Below are 21109 nucleotides of genomic sequence, written 5' to 3'. Positions count from 1 at the left end.
GCTTTAATCTGACTTTTGTATTTAGAAAATGTACACAATAAATAAAACCTATACTCAAAGGTAAATGTCACTTAAATGTAAATACCTTAAAGCTTACATATATCAAATGTTATGATTATCAACAGCATTATTTGCACAAAGCATATCAATCAATGTATAGGTTTTGTAGATTATAGAACACTTCAAAACTTAAAAAACCAGTATTAAATAGCCTTCACTTATAATATTTTTTTTCCAAAAAAACACACTTTAAATTAGAAATACAGAAAGTTCTAGAAAACATGAGAAAACATATTTACTCTTTAAGTTAGGCATCTCAAATGAATCTACAAACAGCAAGCTTAAGTTGAATTATTTGCAAATGAGTCAAGACATTTACCACACACCACAGCTTAGATGAATTGAACTTTTAGCCTCTACAAAGGCTCTCCTATTATTTACTTGTTAGTGCTCAAGAATTTATAGCTTTGTCATAAAAACGTTGCTCTTCAAACTGTGTATGTCTTTGTACTTTGTGTGTATAGTGTTTGTTTTTGACTTATCTATCAGTCCTTTGATGACTGCTCCGTGCGCTGTGGACGGGTGGTGTAAAACCCACTGGTTCTCCGAACCTGCACTATCGACCACTTGTGTCAATGAACAGCACGAATTTTCATTGCACCTTATTTGTGGTACAGGCATCTCTTTAAATCTGCTGGACTAACAGAAGACTTTCAACAATGTGCTGTGTACATGCTTGCAGCTTGCTTTTCATTGCTGTCGTCGCATCTTTTCTCTAGAGAGAGAGAGCAGCCCAACAGTAATCGTGCGGAAGTTACATGAAGTCAGCACAATAACAGTGCGATTACTTATACAAAATAAAACTATGCATAATTAAACTAATTCAACTTAAATAAATTCTCCATTATATAAAATAAGTCTGAGGAAATTAATTATATAATTAATAATTAATTATATAAATGGCCCACATAATGGCCACAGTTACACAGGATCATTTAACATTTAACATGTGGACCATCTCCCCATTCTCTTTCTGTTTGTTCTGCTATTGTGAAAGTGGTACAGACAATCATACGTGTATTTTGCAGTGAAGTACAGAGAGAGACATTGTCTAGAACTTATGGCAGAAGATTTGGTGGATAATGTTCAAGCACGTAAGGGAGGGTGATATGGAGAAAAAGAAAATCACATTTTTTTTTTAGGCAGGATCACGATCTGCGATCTTATCGGAATTTATTTTCATGTTGGTTTAGACTATTTTCCAAGTTCAATTCAATTCAATTTTATTTCTATATATATATTCTATTCTTTTAACAACAGTTATTGTAACAAAGCACTTTACATTTAACCAGCCAGAACACCACCAAGCAAGCCTGAGGTGACAGTGGCAAGGAAAAACTCCCTCTAGCAGGAAGAAACCTTGAAAGGAACCTAGACTCGAAGGGTACCCCATCCTCCTCTGGGCGACCGGAGAACATGGAATTGCATTTATATTGACATTAATTTGAGTTCATATAGTTTTAAAGTCCCAGATGGTTTCATGTAGTTATCTCCGGGAGTCCAGGTGAGGGCTCACATGGTGTAGTGTCAGCTTGGGATCAGCTCGAAAAAGAGAAGATGGAGAAGAGTTATTGCCCTACACCTAACTTAACCTCTGGCAGTACTAAAGTAACTATGGCACCCTGGCTAAAAGAGAGACCTGGAAAGAAGCACAGACATGAGGGTGTCCAGGGGTTTTGGCGTCAAGCCAACCTACCATCAACAGCTTAAGTGAATACACAAGACAAGCTGAAATAACAGGTAACAGGTGATCACAATCACACATAGATGATCAGTGGCACACATGAGGACTGGACGCGCAGGTCATGACAGAAAATGGCAGGACAACAGCACTTTCACCTTTAATCTCAAATGACTATGAATCTCCAGATTTCCCATTCACCTTAGAAAAGGGGATTTTACTATCCAAAAGACTGGCTAAAGAGGTACGTTTTAAGCCTTGACTTAAAAGCAGAGATTGTGTCTGAGTTCCGAACACTAATAGGAACTTTATTCCATAATTGTGGTGCTTTATGAGCAAATGCTCTTCCCCCAAAATTAGCGTTCTATATTCTGGGTATGGATAGAACACCAGCATCCTGTGATCTAAGCGTACGATTCGGATTGTAGTTGCAAATGAGATCACACATACAGTACTGCGGTGCAAGACCATTTACAGCTTTGTAGGTTAAGAGCAGTATTTTGTAGTCAACACGAAATCTAACTGGCAGCCAGTATAGTGAAGATGAAATTGGGGTAATATGATCATATTTGGTGAGGAGTCTGGCTGCTGCATTCTGGACTGGCTGGAGTTAATTTAATGACCTATTTGGACAGCCGGGGAATAAGACATTACAGTAATCGAGCTTGGAGGTAATAAACGCATGAACCAATTTCTCTGCATCTTGAAAGGAAAGCATGTTTCTTAACTTTGCAATATTACACAGGTGAAAGTAGGCGGTATGGCTAATGTTAGAAGCATGTACATCAAACAAAAGATCCGAATCTAGAATAACACCAAGCTTGTGAGTGATACCCATAGAGTCTAGTATATTCGTAAAGGCTATTGTCAGGGGATCATGTTCATTGTCTACATGAATATTAAAATAAAAAAGTAACTAGGTCTGAAAGGAATTCTGCAAATTCAGGACCTGGTGGACGATAAATGATTATAATTATAATTATAATGAGGGGGAGAGACAGAGTTTTAGATTTTGAACAGGTGCTTGAGATTTTGAGGGACAATAATTAGAATGATTTAAATTTAAATCCTGATTTCTGCATTATTGGTAGCGTTTTTTTCATAAACTGCTGTAATGCCTCCATCTTAGTCGGGGTCTGTGCTCATAACTATATCCCGGAGGCGTCGCCTCATTTAAGGCTCAGTACTCATTAGGTTTAACCCATGTCTCTGTTAGACAGAGCATGTTTAGGACATAGTCAGAAATCATTTCATTTACAATATGTGCCTTAGTAGTTAGTGATCTAATATTTAGTAATCCTATTTTTAGCTTAGTGGTGCAGGTGGTCTGTATCAGCTGTTCTAACTTAATACAAATAAAATTTGAAAGGGATGCTTTTTGCGGTCTACGTGTACTATTTTTGGTTTGGGGCACAGATACAATGTCAATATGGTGGGACTAGGTGACGACTCAAGGCAACTCGCAGGCGGCCGGTTTAGGCTTTCTGCCTGCGGCCTGACCTTAGCTGCTGTTTGTTAAAGGCCGCCTAAACCTAAACCTGTACCTGCATTAAGGCTAGCTGCAAGTTCATTGAAAAATGGGTAGCACCCTCCCACGAGGGGTGGATACCATCCCGGCTCAAAAGACCAGGCTTCCCCTCGAAAGTGGACCAGTTATCTACAAAACCTATGCTATTTTCAGAGCACCACCTTCACAGCCAGTAGTTCAGCGACCAAAGCCTGCTGTAGGTCTCAGCGCCACGTCTAGCTGGGAGGGGGTCAGAGATGATTACTGCCTGGGACATTGTCTTGGCTAGCTCGCACGCTTCTTTAAAATTGCTTTTCGTAACCTCAGACTGTCTGAGCTTGACATCATTGCCACCGACGTGGCAATATTTACGTCTATTTCTGGTCAGCACCTTAAGTAAGAAGTTACTGACAGTACAACACAAACTATTACTGTCAGGGTTCGTGGGTGCGGACGGGTAGGAGGCAGGGAAGAACGAAGCAGGCAGGCGAAAGTCGGGAAAACTGGGTATTTATTAAGGGGACGACAACTACGGGGAGAACGGGACATCACTACGTTACTAACATCAATGACGGACAAAAAGCAGGGCAAGACGTGGACTGATATAGAACAAAGACAGGGCAAAACAGGATACAGCTGGGCATGGTTAGGGAAGCAGACGTGGATAATCAGGGGGGCTTGGCATACACGAGCCTGGCATGACAATTACCTTGTTCAAAAAAATATAGCTCTATAAGGAAACAAAAAGAAGAAAAAATAATAGTCTTTTAGAGGTGGTTAAAAAAAGTCTGCAATGTTGCTATCCGACTTGTTAACATTACCTTAGCAAATATATAAAATAACTATTGTGTGTGTTGTTTTGTTAAAGGTTCAAGTTTAAATTTATTTGTCATACATATGGTAACACAGGGTCAACATTACAATTAAATGTGTTGGAGGAGAGGATAAGCAGTAAAACAAGTCTCTCAGCGTTGGAGGACAAGAAGATTCAGTACAATAAAATTAAGAATTAAAAATGAGAAAGTCATAAATAAGGGAATGTCTATGTATGTAAGGCGGTGGGAGTAGTGCACGCACCAGTTTTCCGCATTGAGAAAGTGACTTAGTATCAAAAAATGCACGTTGAGGAATAATTACACATAATACCAGTAAATTTTTGTATACTTTTTAAGTGTTGCAGTTGAGGAATCTGGTGGTGGTGGAAACTGTTCTTGAGTCTGGTAGTCCAAGGAACTGCATCGCCTTCCAGAGCTGGCGTGTTGGGTGGCTGTGGTCTCTGATGATGTGTGCTTTCCACAGGCACTGCTGGAGACCACATCAAGCCAGCATGCCAGCTCTTCAGTCTGTTACCATCTGTTACTGATGTCGAATTCTTTTTCGGGACCAATTCCTCCATCTCGTCCATGCCGCTACATTGTCAAATACATGTCAAATTGCATTTTGTATATTGCACTTTGGGACAAGAGCACGAAAAGGACAGAGAGGCAAAAATCTATTTGCTATTACTGGTTTATTGGTCTATCAAAATGGATTTGGCTGACAAAGCTTTAGATATGTGTATTAGCCATATAATTGCAACTGACAGAATCTGCACTGTACTACGATACAAATTATCGCTCCATAAAGGCAAGGGATTTTAATTGTTCACAATATCGTCAAATCACGTGCCCCTACATATGGTGGGCCTAAAAGCCCAGAGCACGTCAACAGTAACACAAGGCAAAAACTTAAGAAAACGCAAAAACATCAAGACAAAAATTAAGCAGATTTAATTTGTGCTGTGTTCCCTTGCTGTGTTGTGTTCTAATGTGTTGTGTTTCCTTAATGTGTTGCAGTTTTCAAAACGGAAGTGCTCCATGCCACAGGGGGCAGTATTCAACTCTTGATATTGTGCCTCTGACACCAGTATTATCTGACACCACCTATATATCTGTTAAAACTGTTGTTGGACTGCCTGGAAGACATCAAAGCCTGGGTGGCATTAAATTTTTCAAACTTCAATGACAGTAAAACTAAGGTCCTGATTTTTCAGTCCAGTGGGACCAGTGATTCCCCCCACATTAACCTAGGTTCCCTGGAACCTTACATTAAGTCTTCCGGTCAGCCAAGCTTCCATCTCCCACTTACAGCTGGTACAGAAAGTTGCGGCATGTCTCTTAACAGGCATTAAGAGGTGTGACCACATCACACAAGTACTTCCATCCCTCCATTGGCTACCAATACAGTTTAGGATAAACTACAAGGTTCTCCTGTTCTCCTTTAAAGCTATAAGAGGACTAGAGACCTACCTTACTGACCTGATTACTCCTTATACCCCAGCTAGGTCTCTCAGATCTGCTGATCTGTTTTTGTTGACTGCCAGAAGGTCTAGGCTAAAACAGAGAGGTGTTTGGGCCTTTTCTGCATGTCCTGGCCCCTAAACTGTGGAAAGGCACCGTCACTGCCTGTTTTTAAATCTCATCATAAATGCCCTTTTATTCCTTAGCTTTTAATTCAGTATGAGAATTGTTTGACAGTTGTCACTGTTTTTAGTCTCTTATTGTTTTTTATTTTTCAGTTATTTCTGTGTTCTTTTAAATTCTTCTTACATTGTTTTGTCATTTGTGTTGTTTTTAATGGTTTATCGTCTGTACAGCACTTTGGGTTCAACTCCTGTTGTTTACAAGTGCTCTGTAAATGAATAAATAAACCTACAGTACCTGTTTAGTGTTGACGGGCTGCAAATTCAGAAAACACTTGAATGAAATAAGTTTTGGATTTAGATTATGAACAGAAATAACATTCACTTTATGTTTTAGAGCAGTGTCATAAATGGACAAAAACAAGTCTGTTGGTGGACATAATTGAGTAAATCACTTTTATGTCATGACTGCTTTATTTAACCCATGCAACAGATATGGGCATTTATTGATTTCTGTCTTTATTTTGAGACATGTGTTCAGAATAAAGAAAATGTCTATATTGAATAGTTGTTGTATATTTTCAAACAAGGAAAGAAGCCCACATATTGTTTTAATAGTTTGTTATACGTTATGTGGTTTTTTATTTAAAACTGTACATTTGATGCACTTAGAAAATATTGTGTATTGCTATTTTGGCTAAAAATACCGATATGGTTTTTGGTCTGTATCGCCCAGCCCTATGGAATATACAGAAGAGAAACATGCAGTCTCCCCAAGTTATGGAGTGAGGACGGCCCGTTGGATGTGTTAGCTGATTATGACTGCATTTACATGCCATAACCTGATTATGGTATTTACATGTGTTTTTAATAACACAAGTACTGTGTCTACTCTGGAATCGGGCCATTAAAAACACATGCAAAATTTTACTCAGGTTATTGCATGTGAATATAGTCATTGTTCGCAAAAAAAACACACATACATTGCTAATTGAATGGGAGTGCATTAGCAACTTAAGTAGTTTAAACCAGACAACTTATTGTGTCCAACAGTGTACAGTAAGTTGCTAACAGGGGTTTTTGGGAAACACACCCTGGTTTGATTGTAGTTGTGATATATCTTATTTTGAAAATATATCGATATATCAAAAAGCCCTAACAGTCTGTCTACTATTCTGTAGTTTAATACTGTACAACCTTGATCAGCAGGTTGATTACTGCCCCCTGTGGCATGGAGCACTTCCGTTTTGAAAATTGCAATACACTAAGAGAACACACCACATTAAGGAAACTAACTTAATTTTTGTCTTGATGGTTTTGTATCAAACTTTTGTTTTTGGTTTCCTTAATGTTTTTGCATTGTGTTATTGTTGACGTACTCTGGGCTTTCAGGGCCACCGTAGCTACAGCCATGGACCAGGTAAAGCAAATGTTTTTCTCCTAATTTGATAATTGTTATCCGAAAAAATGCAGCAGCTGTGTTACGCTGGTAGCTGCTAGATTCAGGAGTTTTTGACATGTAACTTGACCATTGTACAACATGTAGTAAAGTTGTCCTGGTTAAATATAAGAATGATTATTTTTCTCTTTGGGCTGTGGCAGTTAAACAGACAGACTAATGTCAGCTAAGGTTAGACACTTAAATTGGTTTTTCAATCATGTCCAGGGTAAGTGAATTTTCTCTTTCTTTCAGCCCTAAATGCAATGCTCAAAAAAATTAAAGGAACATTTTGAAAACATCAGATCTTAATGAAAAAAAAACTATGCTGGATATCTATACTCATATGGACTGGATAATCTGTTAGGAATGAGGTCTGATGGAAAATAATATTCTCAGCAATACTCTCCTATAACCATTTTATCAGACCCCGTCAAGGGAAAGAGATGGGATGTACCAGAAAGATGTTCATAAGTCTCTTATACCAGGGCAGAGGCCTCGGGTAAGCTATGAATATGGCTATGTAATGATCCCTTGCTTTGAATTGAAGAGAATGAGCCTCCAGATTGACTTGCACCTCCAAGACCCTGCTTTCTAATGAATGTAAAATACCAAATTTATTTGAATTATAATTATGCTATAGACTATGTTGTATCCATTAATAGATAAACTGGAATTGTCCCACTGTAATCTTTTCACTTCGATATTAACATCACTAAAATTACTTACCATATAGCATAGAACGAATGCTTGCTCAACACAATGCCCATACACAGATGCTATATAAAATCAATGATGATTTATTATGTCAAATAACACCACTGTAATAATTAAACAATACACCCACACAAACAAATACCAGATAGGTACACAAATACATCATATAACCATATATATTCTTAATTGTATATTTATCATTCTTAACCATATATTTATGAATTGTGGCGAGCATGAGAGAGAGAATGCGAAGACACACTGATCTTCAAGCAAACGTCTTTTTATTTCTCAGCTTTTGGAAGCTTTAAAACAGACTTGCATACAAAGAGTACTGTGCCCCCCACTGACATGCTCCAGTACTGCTACTCAACCCAACACAGCAACTCTCGCTCGCTCGATGTGCTGTTTCTCTATTTTTCCCTAACCCATCGAGACCGCTAAGTCTGAGACCAAGGCAAGACCAAGACCAAATAGAGTTGAGACCAAGACAAGACCGAGACCACATAAAAAAAAAAAGGTCTCGAGACCAACACCGGTCTCAAGAACTACAGCACTACGACCTGTGCCACCTCTGTAGGGTCCAGGTATCACATCATGCTACCAGTAGTGACACTGGCCATAGCCAAATGCAAAACTAGTGAACAGTCAAGAAAAGATGAGGAGGGAAAAATGTCAGTGGCCTTCACCTGTTAAACAATTCCAGTTTTGGGGATTTTCTTATTGTTGCCCATCTAGTGCACCTGTTGTTAATTCCATTAACCCCAAAGCAGCTGAAATTGATTAACAATCCCCTCTGCTACGTAACTGACCAGATCAATATCCCAGACGTTTGACTTGATGCTATACTCTGATTAAAAAGTGTTCCTTTAATTTTTTGAGCAGTGTATATATTGCCTCTAAGTTCTGTATAGTAAATTTAAAATCAAATGTCTGTTTTTCTTCTGGTTATTGAGGTCAAAACTGTCCTGCAAAACAGACTGAAAGGGGAACACCTTGTTGCCTGTCTGATAATATCAATAAATGGACCAGCACCAGAGGTGTCTTTGAAAAAGCCAGAAAGGTTAAGGATGTACTCATATTAGCTGATCTGTACCATGCCCAAGCATGCTTGACCCAAAGTCCTGTTGACTAGTGTGATCTACCTGAACAATGCTTGGGTACAGTATGCTTAATTTTGAATTAAATATACATAATATCTATCAGGGGAAATGGGGCACCCTTGCCATTTCCTCTCCCAATCTGAAACCATTTATAAGTCCCCTGTGCCAATCCTATTATATAAAGTCTTTATAGCTTTAACAAAGTACTTCCCAAAGCCAAAAAAATCAATATCTCTAAATAAAAAATCATGCTCTATTGTATCAAATGCTTTGTGGAAATCAATAAACAACATAAAACTTTAATCCAGTATATAGTTGCTATAATCTACCATGTCTAATACTAATCGAATATTATTACTAATGTGTCTTCCTTTAAGAAATCCAGGCTGCTCTTCATCAATGATCTGAGCTAAACCTGTTTTGAGTCTTTCGTCCAATATTCCTAGATACCTCGTCCCACTGTTCTGCTTATTTCCACTATGTGTCAGCAGTGCTTCCCTCTTGGAGCAGTACTTAGACATAAAAAAAAACAACATGACCAACAAGCTTAAGGTGCAGCTGATTAGCAGTCAAGGGAAACACAGGGAGCAGACAAGCAGTTCCTTTTTAAACCTGGTATCCCGGGCATCACTGCCTGCACAAACTGTGAAATATTTGGTAAAATGTGGAATTGTCTTCTTTTACATGTAGCATGAATAAATAAAAATTGATGTGTTGCATACTAGATAAATCTATGTGTGTCACTATAAGGACATTAATCATTAATTCCATTGTGCTGTGCGATTGCGTTTTGCTTCCTCTGTTTTCTTTAACACAAAAAGTCACATGGTGCATGCACGGGCCCGGATTGTTAAGTGTAATGTGAGCATAGACCAGTGGGCATGGAGTACAGTTGTGCTTGGGCATGGTACAAGGCAACTGGTCCAAGTGTAAGTGCACCCTAAGTGCTCTGACAAACAGTGCCATCGTTGTACACAGTATAGTCTTCTTTTTTTCTTTTTTACTTTGTCCTCCTATGTGGATAAATAGAGGGAAGGGGTGGATCTGTGAAATATAATGAGAAATTAAAAGAAATATTCAGTAAATCAAAATATTGTGTGAAAGGTCACACTTATTTGTTGTTTTTCACGTATATTAGACCATTATTGTGCCGACAGATAAAGCTAGCCCATTCCGCCGATCAGCACCATCAGACCTGTAGGAAACACTATAGTGAATTGAAATAAAAGTCATGAAATCATGAAACAATACTACCTAATACATAATTATGGAAATATATTATCACAAAGCATAGGTTTTGGCCATTAAAAATGTAAAGGAGAATAATTTTGGCATGGGAGATATGCATTATTATAAACATATGGACTCAGGGATGTACAGTCGACCATTCCACATTGCACAGGTTGGGGCACAGTGCCCCCACAAGCTGGAAAAACCACGTAAAATTTTTCGATCCCCTTGGTCTCCTTGGCAAGCGAAGTGAGCATCCCAGTGGAGCAAGGCGAAAAGATGCAAGAAACGCGAGATACAAAGATCAGTGCCAGATATCACCTGAGAACCTACTGCAAACACGTTTGGCATCCTCCAAACCAGCACTGTTCATGCGTTTTATGTAGTCATGAGTTACTAAACCCATTCGTGTGTCATCTGCTGACTTTTACTTGTCCCAAAAAACCCCAAAAAGTCAACCTTTTTGCATTGCAACTTGGCCCATTGTGGTTTCCATATAAATGCGGGGTCGGTATAAGAAATTAAATGAAAATATTTTGGGAGCTTTTGGAAGTTTGCGAAAATTGCAGACGACACATGAATATAAATAATATAAAAGACATCTGTACACAAAGACATACAGTTAACCACCTAATTAGGGATGGAGATTTTGCAAATTGGCATGTAAGTGGAATGTGCAATTAGTGAATTGCAGTAGTTTCAATGTTATGGCTCATGACTATAACTCATGTGGGCATGTGGGTAAAAACATATTTATTGGCTTTCACATTTCCCGTTGATCCATCCAGTAACTCTAGAAATTGTAGAGGAGTAAGGATTAGATTGGGGAGAGTGAATGATGTGGCTGCCTGGGGTATACGCTGTGGTCATTCCGAGAGCATCCTTTACAGTAATTGGTTTATGCTTGGTTGAAGTTGAGAGCACGAGTGAATTCAGTGAATAACCTGTGTTCCTTTTGGCAGGCTGTATTTTGATAAATAAGTATAAAATCTTTTGTTCCTAGTGGGTTATAGTTTATAAGACAAAGATGGGTGTTTATGGCTTAATTTTATTAGGTGCAATTTTGCATCTATTGAGAGATCAGTATTTTATACTAAATCAGTTTCATGGTACGATAGTTCCTAGGTTCTTTTGCAGTTTTACCTATTTTCTTATCTTCTTCTTCTTCAGTTTTGTCTAGTATGATTATTTTATATTTGTTGCATTCAGTCTCTTAACGTGCCTTAGAAGGGGCTCCTGAGGTCAGATGCCCACCCAAAACCTAGAGCTATGCTTGTGAAAATGTTGCAGATTTAAGCTGATAGAGAAGGACAGGAGAAACAACAGCAAGCCTTGTCTGCCTATAGTGATTACAGAGCTTGAGATTGCTTGTAAATTAGATGGATACATTTACTTTCTTGATGAGGAGTTCATGCTGTGAGTGCAACTTACTATTATTCAAAAGTGTGGGTCCAAAGGGAAAACCTGGGCTCAGCAGTCACTCTGCAAAGACTTCCAGCCTATACTTTCTTATTAGCTATTTATTTGATTTGGATTTATCCATCCATCCACCCATCCATCCCTCCATCCATCCAACCATCATCACTGGGGGCAGCATTGGGCCCAGGATGGGGTATAGTACGGCTATTCAAATCATGATCCTCAAGGGCTTGTTTTTGCTAGCCTTTCTTTACCTATGAGCCAGATGGTAAGCCTCAGAATCAGTAATCATTAAACTAAGTATCTGGGAGAACTGAAAACAAGGTCTGGATTTGGAATAGAAGGCCTATTTGAAGAGCCCTGGGGTTCCTCTAGGCCAGCTTTCGCAGGGCACATACACAATTATACACTACAGGCAGTTTAGAAAAAACATGACAAACACATACTAGAGGTGGGATCTGACAAACTTGCAGGTTAAAGCAACAGCATTAACCACTGAGCCACTGCACCACCTATTTATTGAGTTTTTGGATGGTGCTGGGAGCTATTTATGGTAACACTTAAGGCCATGTTTTTATTAATGTATAAACACATCCATAATGCATTATAATGCATTTATAAACATGGCTATAAATATTTATAAAAAGGCACAATTCATTTTTAGCTATATTTATTCAATAACTTTATATTTATTGTGCATAATAATGGTCAGTACAAGCATTAAGGATGCTTTGTACTGCATTATAAAGGTATCTATAGTGCTATATAGATGAGAGCTTCATAAAGCGTGCATAATGCATAAAACACATGGCTATAATGCGTTATGCCTTTTGATATTTATATTGATGTTTATAATGCTTTACGGATGTATTATTATTTGTTATTAATGTGTTTATAAATGACTAAAAACGACCTTAAGTAAAGTAATATTCATTTATTTGTTTGTTTATTTATTTGATGCTGCTGGACAACAAAACAAAATCTTGGGGGAAGAATAAAGTACTACATTATCTTAAAATAGTAAAAAAATGTCACATGCCCTGCTACAGCTAGGAAATCAAAAGATAGAATGTTATATAGTATGTATGAAAATGTATTTTTAGCTAAGAATACTATATGCAATGAAATGCCACCTTTCTAATCAAATGCTACTGACTTTATATGGGTTCAAGAACTGTAGTTACCTTTTTTGCCTTTAATTTATTTTTTTATCCATTTCAGTTGCCTGGTTCACCTTCGACCCTACATGCACACACCCAGATATTATGTTCTCCAACGACAATCTAACTGTGACGTGTAACAGTTATGATGACAGAGTGGTTATGGGAAATACTGGCTTTTCCCATGGGGTGCATTACTGGGAGATCAGCATAGATCGTTATGACAACCACCCAGACCCTGCCTTTGGAGTAGCTCATGATGATGTGCTGAAGGATGTCATGCTGGGAAAAGATGATAAGGCATGGGCCATGTATGTGGATAACAACCGGTCCTGGTTTATGCACAACAATTCTCATAAAAACAGGTAAGTGTCAGCTTGGTTTGTTGTTTTTGTATGAATCTGCATGCCCTTCTTTCAGTTTTGTTATCAGCATGTCTTTCTGTGTGTCTCTGCATGCCCCCTTTCAGCTATGTTATCAGCTTGTCTTTCTCCCCTACTTTCAGCTTTGTTATCAGCATGCCTTTCCTTGTGTCTCTGCATGCCTTCCTTTCAGCTTTGTCAGCATACACTTCTGTGTGCATACCCTTTTCAGCTTTATCAGCGTGTCTTTCTGTGTCTCTGCATGCCCTCCTTTCAGCTTTATCAGCGTGTCTTATGTGTGTACCTGCATGCCCTCTTTCAGCTTTGTTATCAGCATCTTTCTGTGTGTCTCTGCATACCCTCTTTTCAGCTTTATTATCAGGATGCCTTTCTATGTCTCTGCATGCCCTCCTTTAGGCTTTGTTATCAGGAGGTCTTTCTGTGTGTGTCTACATGCCCTGTTTCAACCTCCTTGTATGTGCACACAGGACTGAAGGGGGTATCAGTAAAGGTGCCACAGTTGGCGTGTTGTTGGACTTGTCCCGGGGCATCCTGATATTCCTGATCAATGATGAGCAGCAGGGTCCAGTTGCCTTTGAAAGGATGGAAGGGCTCTTCTTCCCTGCTATCAGTCTCAACCGTAACGTACAGGTAATCCAACTGCAACATCACAGTTGTAGATGCAGTACAAAAATACAGATGCAATCATGTTTAATGATGCTGTCACAACAGTTCTGTAATTTGTGACAACTCAGACACAAAATGTAACACATTTTCATTAGATAAATTTAGGTAAAATTCTGTAAATTTTCAGGGGGTCAAGGGCCTTGCAAAAGGACCCACATGTCGTGGCTGGGCTTTAACTGGAGATATACTAATCACAGGTATACAGGCTTAGTCCACTGGGCTACACACTACCTCCCAAGCCAAGTTAGTACACACCTCAGTTTTGGGTTTGTGATTCGGTGCACTTTCAGTATAACATGAAGAACAATTTGGTTTATAATTATTTATTATTAATTCTGCAAACACAATCAGGCACAGTTGTAAACCAAAGGCAGTGTATCTGTTGATGTGTCTGAATAACAAAATTGAAGAGATGCTTATTTGTACATTGTAAAAAGAAATATGTTCAAATTCATCTGCATCATAACAGTCATAATGAACTAAATGTCTTGGCAAACGTGCCTTAAATGCCACAGGAAGATTACTTGTGGACTGTAGCTCTTGATAGACCTTAACCTCTTGCTAGAAAGGAATGTTTGTGAATAATCCATGCCGAGGGTGGAAGGCATCAGCTACAATCTTTGTTAATCACTTCATGGTTCTGGAGGTATGCAGGTGTGACTCAAAAAAAGCCACACTCATTAACTGAACATATTTAAATCAACAGCACAGTGTTGTTTATAGAATAAATGTATGTCACTGTTGGTCTCCAAACACAACAATGTCTATACCAAACAGATTCTTCTGCAGTGGAAAACCAAAGTGAGCTAGGACTGCATTGTAACTAGACTTTCTTCGCAGTATGGCTGGGGAATGGCTCGGTTCCTTCATGCCAGTGGAAAAATGCCATTTGTATGATGGTATGAATTATTGCCATGTGTCAGTAATTTTTCAGGTTTACCTGCAGTTTCCTGCTTTATGATGGGTGTCACCATTTCCCAATTTGTCCAAAAGGTTGTGTACACCTCCTCCCAAGTTTTCATAAATACAGTAAAACCTCGGACTGTGAGCATAACTCGTTCCGGAAACGTGCTTGCAATCCAAAGCACTATATAAAAGCAAATTTTTCCATTAGAAATAATGGAAACTCAGATGATTCATTCCACAACCCAAAAATATTCATATAAAAATGATTTATACAAAATATAAAGTAAAAATACATAAAACAAATTAACCTGCACTTTACCTTTGAAAAGAATTGTGGATTTTCTGAGGGAGATGACAGAGAGGAGAAGAGAAGGGTTATTTTGTAGGATAACTTTCACTATAACTAACGGAATCTATCTGCTAGATCTGTTGGCTCACTGGAATGTTTTTCTTTTTGTGTGACTTTAACAAGGAATCTATCGAATGAGAACTGCTTTTGTCTCCTTTTCGATTTCGTGGAAATATGAACCTTGCATTGTCCTTAAACAGATTCACCGTTCACACTGCTACGCCCTTATTTGGATGGTGCTTTTCTACTAAATTTTGATTATACAAGTGAGGCACGCAGACCAAGACCGAGCATGGGAAACAATTATACACAATCCAAATAAAACGAGAGAGAGAGCCATCGGCTCAGTTGTGATTAAGTGATGCTAGGCAGACAAAGCGTAGACATAATACTTGTATCGCAAGACCTTGCTCGTTTATCAAGTTAAAATTTATTGAAAAATTTTGCTCATCTTGCAAACCACTCGCAAACCAAGTTACTCGCAATCCGAGGTTTTACTATATATCCATTTCCCTTGAAGTTTTGATCAATAAAGCCAAGATTTTTTGTCTGTACACGCAGAGTAGTCTACCTTGACTACACTTGCTTAATTTTAATAATAAGTAATATAGGTTTTTGGAGCTGGTCTGGCTATTCATAAAAACATGTATGATGAACATATACACCATTATAAGAATGCTCTCTTCATAGCAACAACAGCTTATTATGTAAACTTAAATAAGCCCAGCAAAGGGAACACAAGAGCTTTGTTTTCCACTGTACGGTGTACACACATCTTCAAGCCACCTGATAGTCTTCCACCTCATATGTACTGCACTGCTCAATGTAACACTTTCATGGCATTCTTTAATGCCAAAATTGAAAACATCCACCAGCAATTGATTTATTCTAGTAATATAGCACACAGCTCATCATATCTGCCCTGCTCCCCCCTCCTCTTTCTCTGTCTAGTTTTAAACTTCTATGTCTGAAATCCGTGGCTTTATTCAAAAATCGAAATCTTCTGCTTGTCAGTTAGATCCCATTCCCACTCATCTGGTAAAGGCCTGTTCACTCTCTTTGTCCTCTATAACAACTGACATTATACGTACTTCCCTAATTTCTGGTCTTGTATGTTCATCTTTTAAAACTACTGCAGTAACTCCAATTCCAAAGCTTGCACCTATTTCAAACTTAAGTATTCAAATACTTGAGAAAACTGTTGTAGCCCAGGTTCACTGCCACCTTACTGACAGTCATCTGTTCTAACAGTTTCAGTCTCGGTTTTGTCCTTTTCATGACACCGAGACAGCCCTGGTCAAAATTAACAATGACTGGCTGAAGGCAGTTGATTCAGGGCTGTTATCAATACTTCTGTTCCTTGATTTGAGCTCAGCCATTGACGCAATCTCTCACAATATCCTTCTGGACAGGATAGTATCCATTGGTATCACTGGTAGTGTCATGACCTGCTCGTGCGATCTTCGTGTGTGCTGCGCCCCCTCATTAACCCCGTGTGGAATCCCTACGTTCACCAGCCGTTCCGCATTTCCTGTCTTCGGTCTTGTGTATTTAGTCCGCGTTCAAGTGTTTTTCCCCAGTCCGGTCATTGATGTAGTCCACCATATGTTTTGCCTGAATAAACCCCGTCTTTTTGGATTCCCGTCTGCCCGATCCTGATTTCCCCGCTCCCCGCTCACTTGACCCACACACGGTCGTTACAGGTAGTCCTCTTTCCTGGTTTAAATAATATCTCTCTAGTCACACTCAGTTTCGTCAATTAAAAAAAATGTAATCACAGTCTTGCCTCATTATTAGCAGAGTTCTTGGCTACATTTTCAGGAAATTTGGTATACAGTTCCACTGTTGTTGTCACGAATGCCAACCAAGGAAGCAGGAGCAGAGAGACAGAAGATCAGGGAAATGCAGGATTTATTAGAATGGTTAGAAATAGAACAGTCTGAATGAAGTTTTACTTGCGGACCTACCATTTCTTAGCACTGCTATAAAACACCACAGTTGTTTTAACACTGTAATTTCAACATCTTTGACAACGTGGTGGAAAATCAACCAAATTTTTTACGTAAATATGAAACCTTGCAAATACACTCCAATATGGCATAACCCAGACTTTCTACTCAACAAAAAAAAACACTTTTCTTTACTGCATGGAAACTAAAGGGTATCACACATCTTGAACACCTATTCCATAACAACAGCTTTATCACTTTTCCACATCTTACTCATATGTATGATATAGGAGATGAACAGTTTCCTCATTACTTCCAACTTAAAACAGCTCTGAAATCTAAGATCAGTCTATTTAACAACAATCTATAGCCATCCCAATTACTAGAAGAAATACTCAAAATAACAAACCAGAAAAACATTCTCTCAAAATTATATAAACTAATATCTATGGCAAATTCAATGATTTCCATTCCAATTGAAGCCTGGGAAAAAGATTTGTCATTCACTCCTGATAAGGAATTCTGGCTCCAAATCTGTAGGAACACCTTCACATTGACTAATAACACTAATCTTCAACTTATACAGTATGAGGTGATTCACAGAGTACACATCACCCAGCACAAAATGCACAAGATGGGATTTATAGAGAGTGATATTTGTTCACATTGTACTTTAAAAACTGTAGATGACTATTTCCACTCCATCTGGTCATGTCCCCCAACTCAACACTTTTGCCTAAAAGTCATCAACACAATCTCTTGTATTATGGATCGTGGCATTCCACTATCAAACAACAAACAAACAAATTTATTTTTGTATAGCGTATTATCACAACATTACATCGTCTCAAAGCGCTTTACAGCATCCACACCCAAAGTCCCCAGTGAGTAAGCCAAAGGCGACAGTGGCAAGGAAAAACTCCCAAGAAGGAAGAAACCTTGGGAGGGACCAGACTCAAAGGGGGAGCCCATCCTCCAAGGGCCGGCAGGGAGAGTCAAATAGGAGAGATGGTTAAGTGCCAAGTCACACTGTCCAAATCATAAGATGTAGAAGATGACACAGGCAGAACGGCTTCATAAGAAATTATGAAGAATAATTACAAAATGCCAAATAGTATCACACCCTGCTCATCCGATCCTCCTGTGTGCCAAGCCCTCTCATTAACCTTGTGTGAAATCCCGATTGTTACCAGCTGTTTCGTATTATTCTCATTGAGTCCTGTGTATTTCAGTCCGCGTTTGAGTACGTTTCCTCAGTCCTATCATTGAAGTCAGTACCATGTTTGTTCATCAGCCTGCAATAAACCCGTTTGTTTTGGGACTTCTGTCTATTTGACCCTGATTCCCTGAACCCTGCTCACTTGCCTATACGCGATCATGACAGAATGACAGGACTCTCGGACAAGGTACTCCCCCAGACCGAGGACTGCTACCACGGTCTGGTCAACAAAGTACTGTACTGCCTCAACCAGCTCGAAATTCAGGAGGATCCCCGCTGCAAGCTCTTGCCCTATGAACCAGGGACATGGTGGAAAAGCTGTTCCTGTCCGATAACTCACCTCCCTGGGAGCAGGTGAGTGAGAACCTCCGGCAGCTGAGAAGCGGGGCGGCCGAGGTGAATTTGAGACAAGTGGCTCTGGACTGCGGCTTGCCTGTTTAGACTTGCTGGAAAGCGATCACCCGAAGGTCACATTGACACTGCTCCTGCTATGAGTAACCCTGAAGCTCATATTTCCGCCGCTAACCCCGAGAGGAAGTCGAGGGCTCACCTGCCCGCTGCTACATCTCAGGTGAGGGCGTTCTTCACCTTCCAGGGCCTGTTCTGGAAATTGCTGGAGGATACAACGGTGCAGGATTCCCCAGAAGTGGTCCGCACAGCTTCAAAGGAAATTTGCAGCCTTCTCCCCAACTTCCTCACCCCGTGAGCTGGAGGGCATGGCAGAGGACATACGGCAGTTGATCCAGTTAAGGGAAGAGCAGGCTTCCCTGAGAGGTGATACTACACCTGCACCAGAAGCGCCGTCCTCTGCACCAACGGTTCCAGTTCCGGCGGCCAACTTGCCATCCCCTGTGGTTCCAGATCCTACAGTGCCCCCCCATGGTCCTGTGCCTTCGCCCAAGGTTCCTGGCCTGGCAGTCCCTGCTCCGCCCGAGATCCCAGCACCACTGCCTCCTGCTCCGCCCGCACCAGATGTCCCGGCCCCGGCTCCACCCACAGAGGCTCCAGATCCAGTTCCCTCGGTTCCAGATCGAGTCCCCCCACCTTCCAGTTCCACACCCTGCTCCCATGACCCCAATCCCTGCTCCCATGACCTCAGTCCCTGTCCCGGACTGTCTGAACACCACTCCTTCCCTCTTTGGGGAGAAGGAGCTGGAATGGGACCCCTCAGGGATTTCCCTGATGGCCCCAAGTGGACCCCTCCGGTGGGTCACTCCGATGATCCCGGCCAAGTCCCCGCCTGTCGTTGTCCTAGAAGGGGAGAGGACTCCTGCGCAGGGGTCGAGTCCTGCCCGCCCTGCCTCCTGGCTCACCCTTGGTCTCCTACTCTGTAGCTCTGGGGACACCTGCGGGTCCTCCGGTTCCTGCTCAGTGGTCGCCTATGGGCCCCCCTTCAATAACTCGTTGGCCGCCTTCGGCCCCGCCTCCAACACCTCATCGATCACCTGTGGGTTCCCCCGCTTCGACTCGTCAGTCACCTGCAGGTCCTCCCACTCCAGCTCGTTGGTGGACGGCGCCATCGCATGCTGCGGCCTCCCCTCCCTCCTCACCTCCCCTGGTGCCCCCTCCAAGGTCCCCTCCTGCTCCGGCCTCGCGATCGCCTGCTGATCCTGCGGCTGCCGCCTTCTGCCCACTGGGGTTCCCTCGGGCTCCCCGTTGTCCCCCGTCCATTCCCTTCCGGCCTCTATTGTCTGCTCTTCGTCCCTCTGTGTCTCCTCTGTTCACTCCTGGTCCTTTTGTTCCTCTGGTTGGTGTTCCCTCGGTGTCTCCTTTTCTGGTGTGTCTGTCTGCATTTCCCGTTCTGTGTCAGGTGTTGTTCTGGCTTCTGCCGCTGTGCCTGTTCTGTGTGTCTTTCCTGTTCCCGGTGTCCTGGTGATGGGTTTTGCTTTTGTTTTTCAGGTTCTGTGTTCCTGGTACTGACTCTTCACCTCCCCTGAGGCGTGCCCAGAGTGCACACCTTTGGGGGGGGGGGGGGGGGGGTTCTGTTATGTCCTGCTTGTTCGATCTTCATGTGCCACGCCCCCTCATTAACCTCACGTGCAATCCCGATTGTTATCAGCTGTTTTTTTGTTATTCCCATTGAGTCCTGTGTATTTCAGTCTGTGTTCAGTATGTTTCCCCAGTCCTGTCATTGAAGTCTGTACCGTGTTTGTTCGTCAGCTTGCAATACACCCGTTTGTTTTGGGACCTCCATGTATTTAACCCTGATTTCCCAAACCCTGCTCACTCGCCTATGCACGATCGTGACAGTATTCTCCCTGCCCAACTACCGGTCGTGACAAACAGGCTACGTTCACACTGCCAGCCACATTGTGCAATTCCGATTTTTTTGCTCAGATCGGATTTGTCTGTCTTGACGGCTCACATTCATAACTACAAGTGACCTGTATCTGACTGCAATGTGAAAGCACTGGTCCTCCGAACCATCATGCATGCGCACATTGATACGTTTTTACATGGGTCAAACTGCATCACCAACAACATAAAACGTCATATCTGTGGGACGACTCATGGCATTAAAAATTGAGGCGTTAGTAGCTCATGCATGTATCGCACTTTGCTCTGGAGGATGACAAACAGTGAATTAGCTGTACATGACTAGGTCGAAAAGGAGAAAAAAAGTCAGGCGTCTAGCTTTTTCTGTTTTCGCAGTTATTGCTGGAACTGCTGCACCAAGAGATGTGTGGGTACGAGCCTGCCGGTGCAGGCTGATGATGTCAGCGCATGCGTATTAGCAAAAAGCCACATGAATTCCGATCTGAGCATTCACATTCAGGTTGCATGGCCACGAATCGGATACGTATCCGATTTAGTACCACATATGAAAGTGACACAAATCTGATTTGAAAAGGTCAGATTTGCGTGTCCACACAGCCATGGAAAGATCAGATCTGTGTCATATTAAGGCAGAAAATCCGATTGGA

The 21109-nt window shown here is 40.9% G+C and overlaps 2 protein-coding genes across 5 annotated transcripts in view; both read left to right on the top strand.

The window, feature by feature from the left end:
• trim9 (tripartite motif containing 9) overlaps positions 1-21109 on the top strand; it is a 59650-nt gene that overhangs the window by 35195 nt on the left and 3346 nt on the right. For 3 of the 4 annotated variants that reach the window (XM_048974147.1, XM_048974146.1, XM_048974145.1), the window contains exons 9-10: positions 12775-13078; positions 13564-13726. In XM_048974147.1, coding sequence (XP_048830104.1) covers positions 12775-13078; positions 13564-13726 — 467 coding nt within the window. Of the gene's footprint in view, positions 1-5083; positions 9996-12774; positions 13079-13563; positions 13727-21109 lie in introns of those variants that run through there. The other variant, XM_048974148.1, reaches the window with a different exon arrangement.
• Positions 13749-20160, top strand: LOC125707195 (uncharacterized). Its single transcript, XM_048974179.1, has 2 exons — positions 13749-18539; positions 18781-20160. The coding sequence occupies exons 1-2, from the start codon at positions 18352-18354 to the stop codon at positions 19517-19519; spliced, it is 927 nt and encodes a 308-aa protein (XP_048830136.1). The 5' UTR covers positions 13749-18351; the 3' UTR covers positions 19520-20160.

Source organism: Brienomyrus brachyistius, chromosome 14 (genome assembly GCF_023856365.1).
Source record: "Brienomyrus brachyistius isolate T26 chromosome 14, BBRACH_0.4, whole genome shotgun sequence".
Classification (NCBI taxonomy): domain Eukaryota; kingdom Metazoa; phylum Chordata; class Actinopteri; order Osteoglossiformes; family Mormyridae; genus Brienomyrus; species Brienomyrus brachyistius.
Note: the sequence above shows the minus strand (reverse complement) of the source record. Positions and strands in the feature narration are given on the sequence as shown.

What these genes read in the sequence shown, in the direction of transcription:
- LOC125707195 (XM_048974179.1), top strand. Translation starts at nt 18,352, where the DNA reads ATGACAGGACTCTCGGACAAGGTACTCCCCCAGACCGAGGACTGCTAC. An exon ending in ACTCACCTCCCTGGGAGCAG is followed by an intron (nt 18,540 to 18,780) that starts GTGAGTGAGAAC and finishes TTCACCTTCCAG; the next exon opens with GGCCTGTTCTGGAAATTGCT.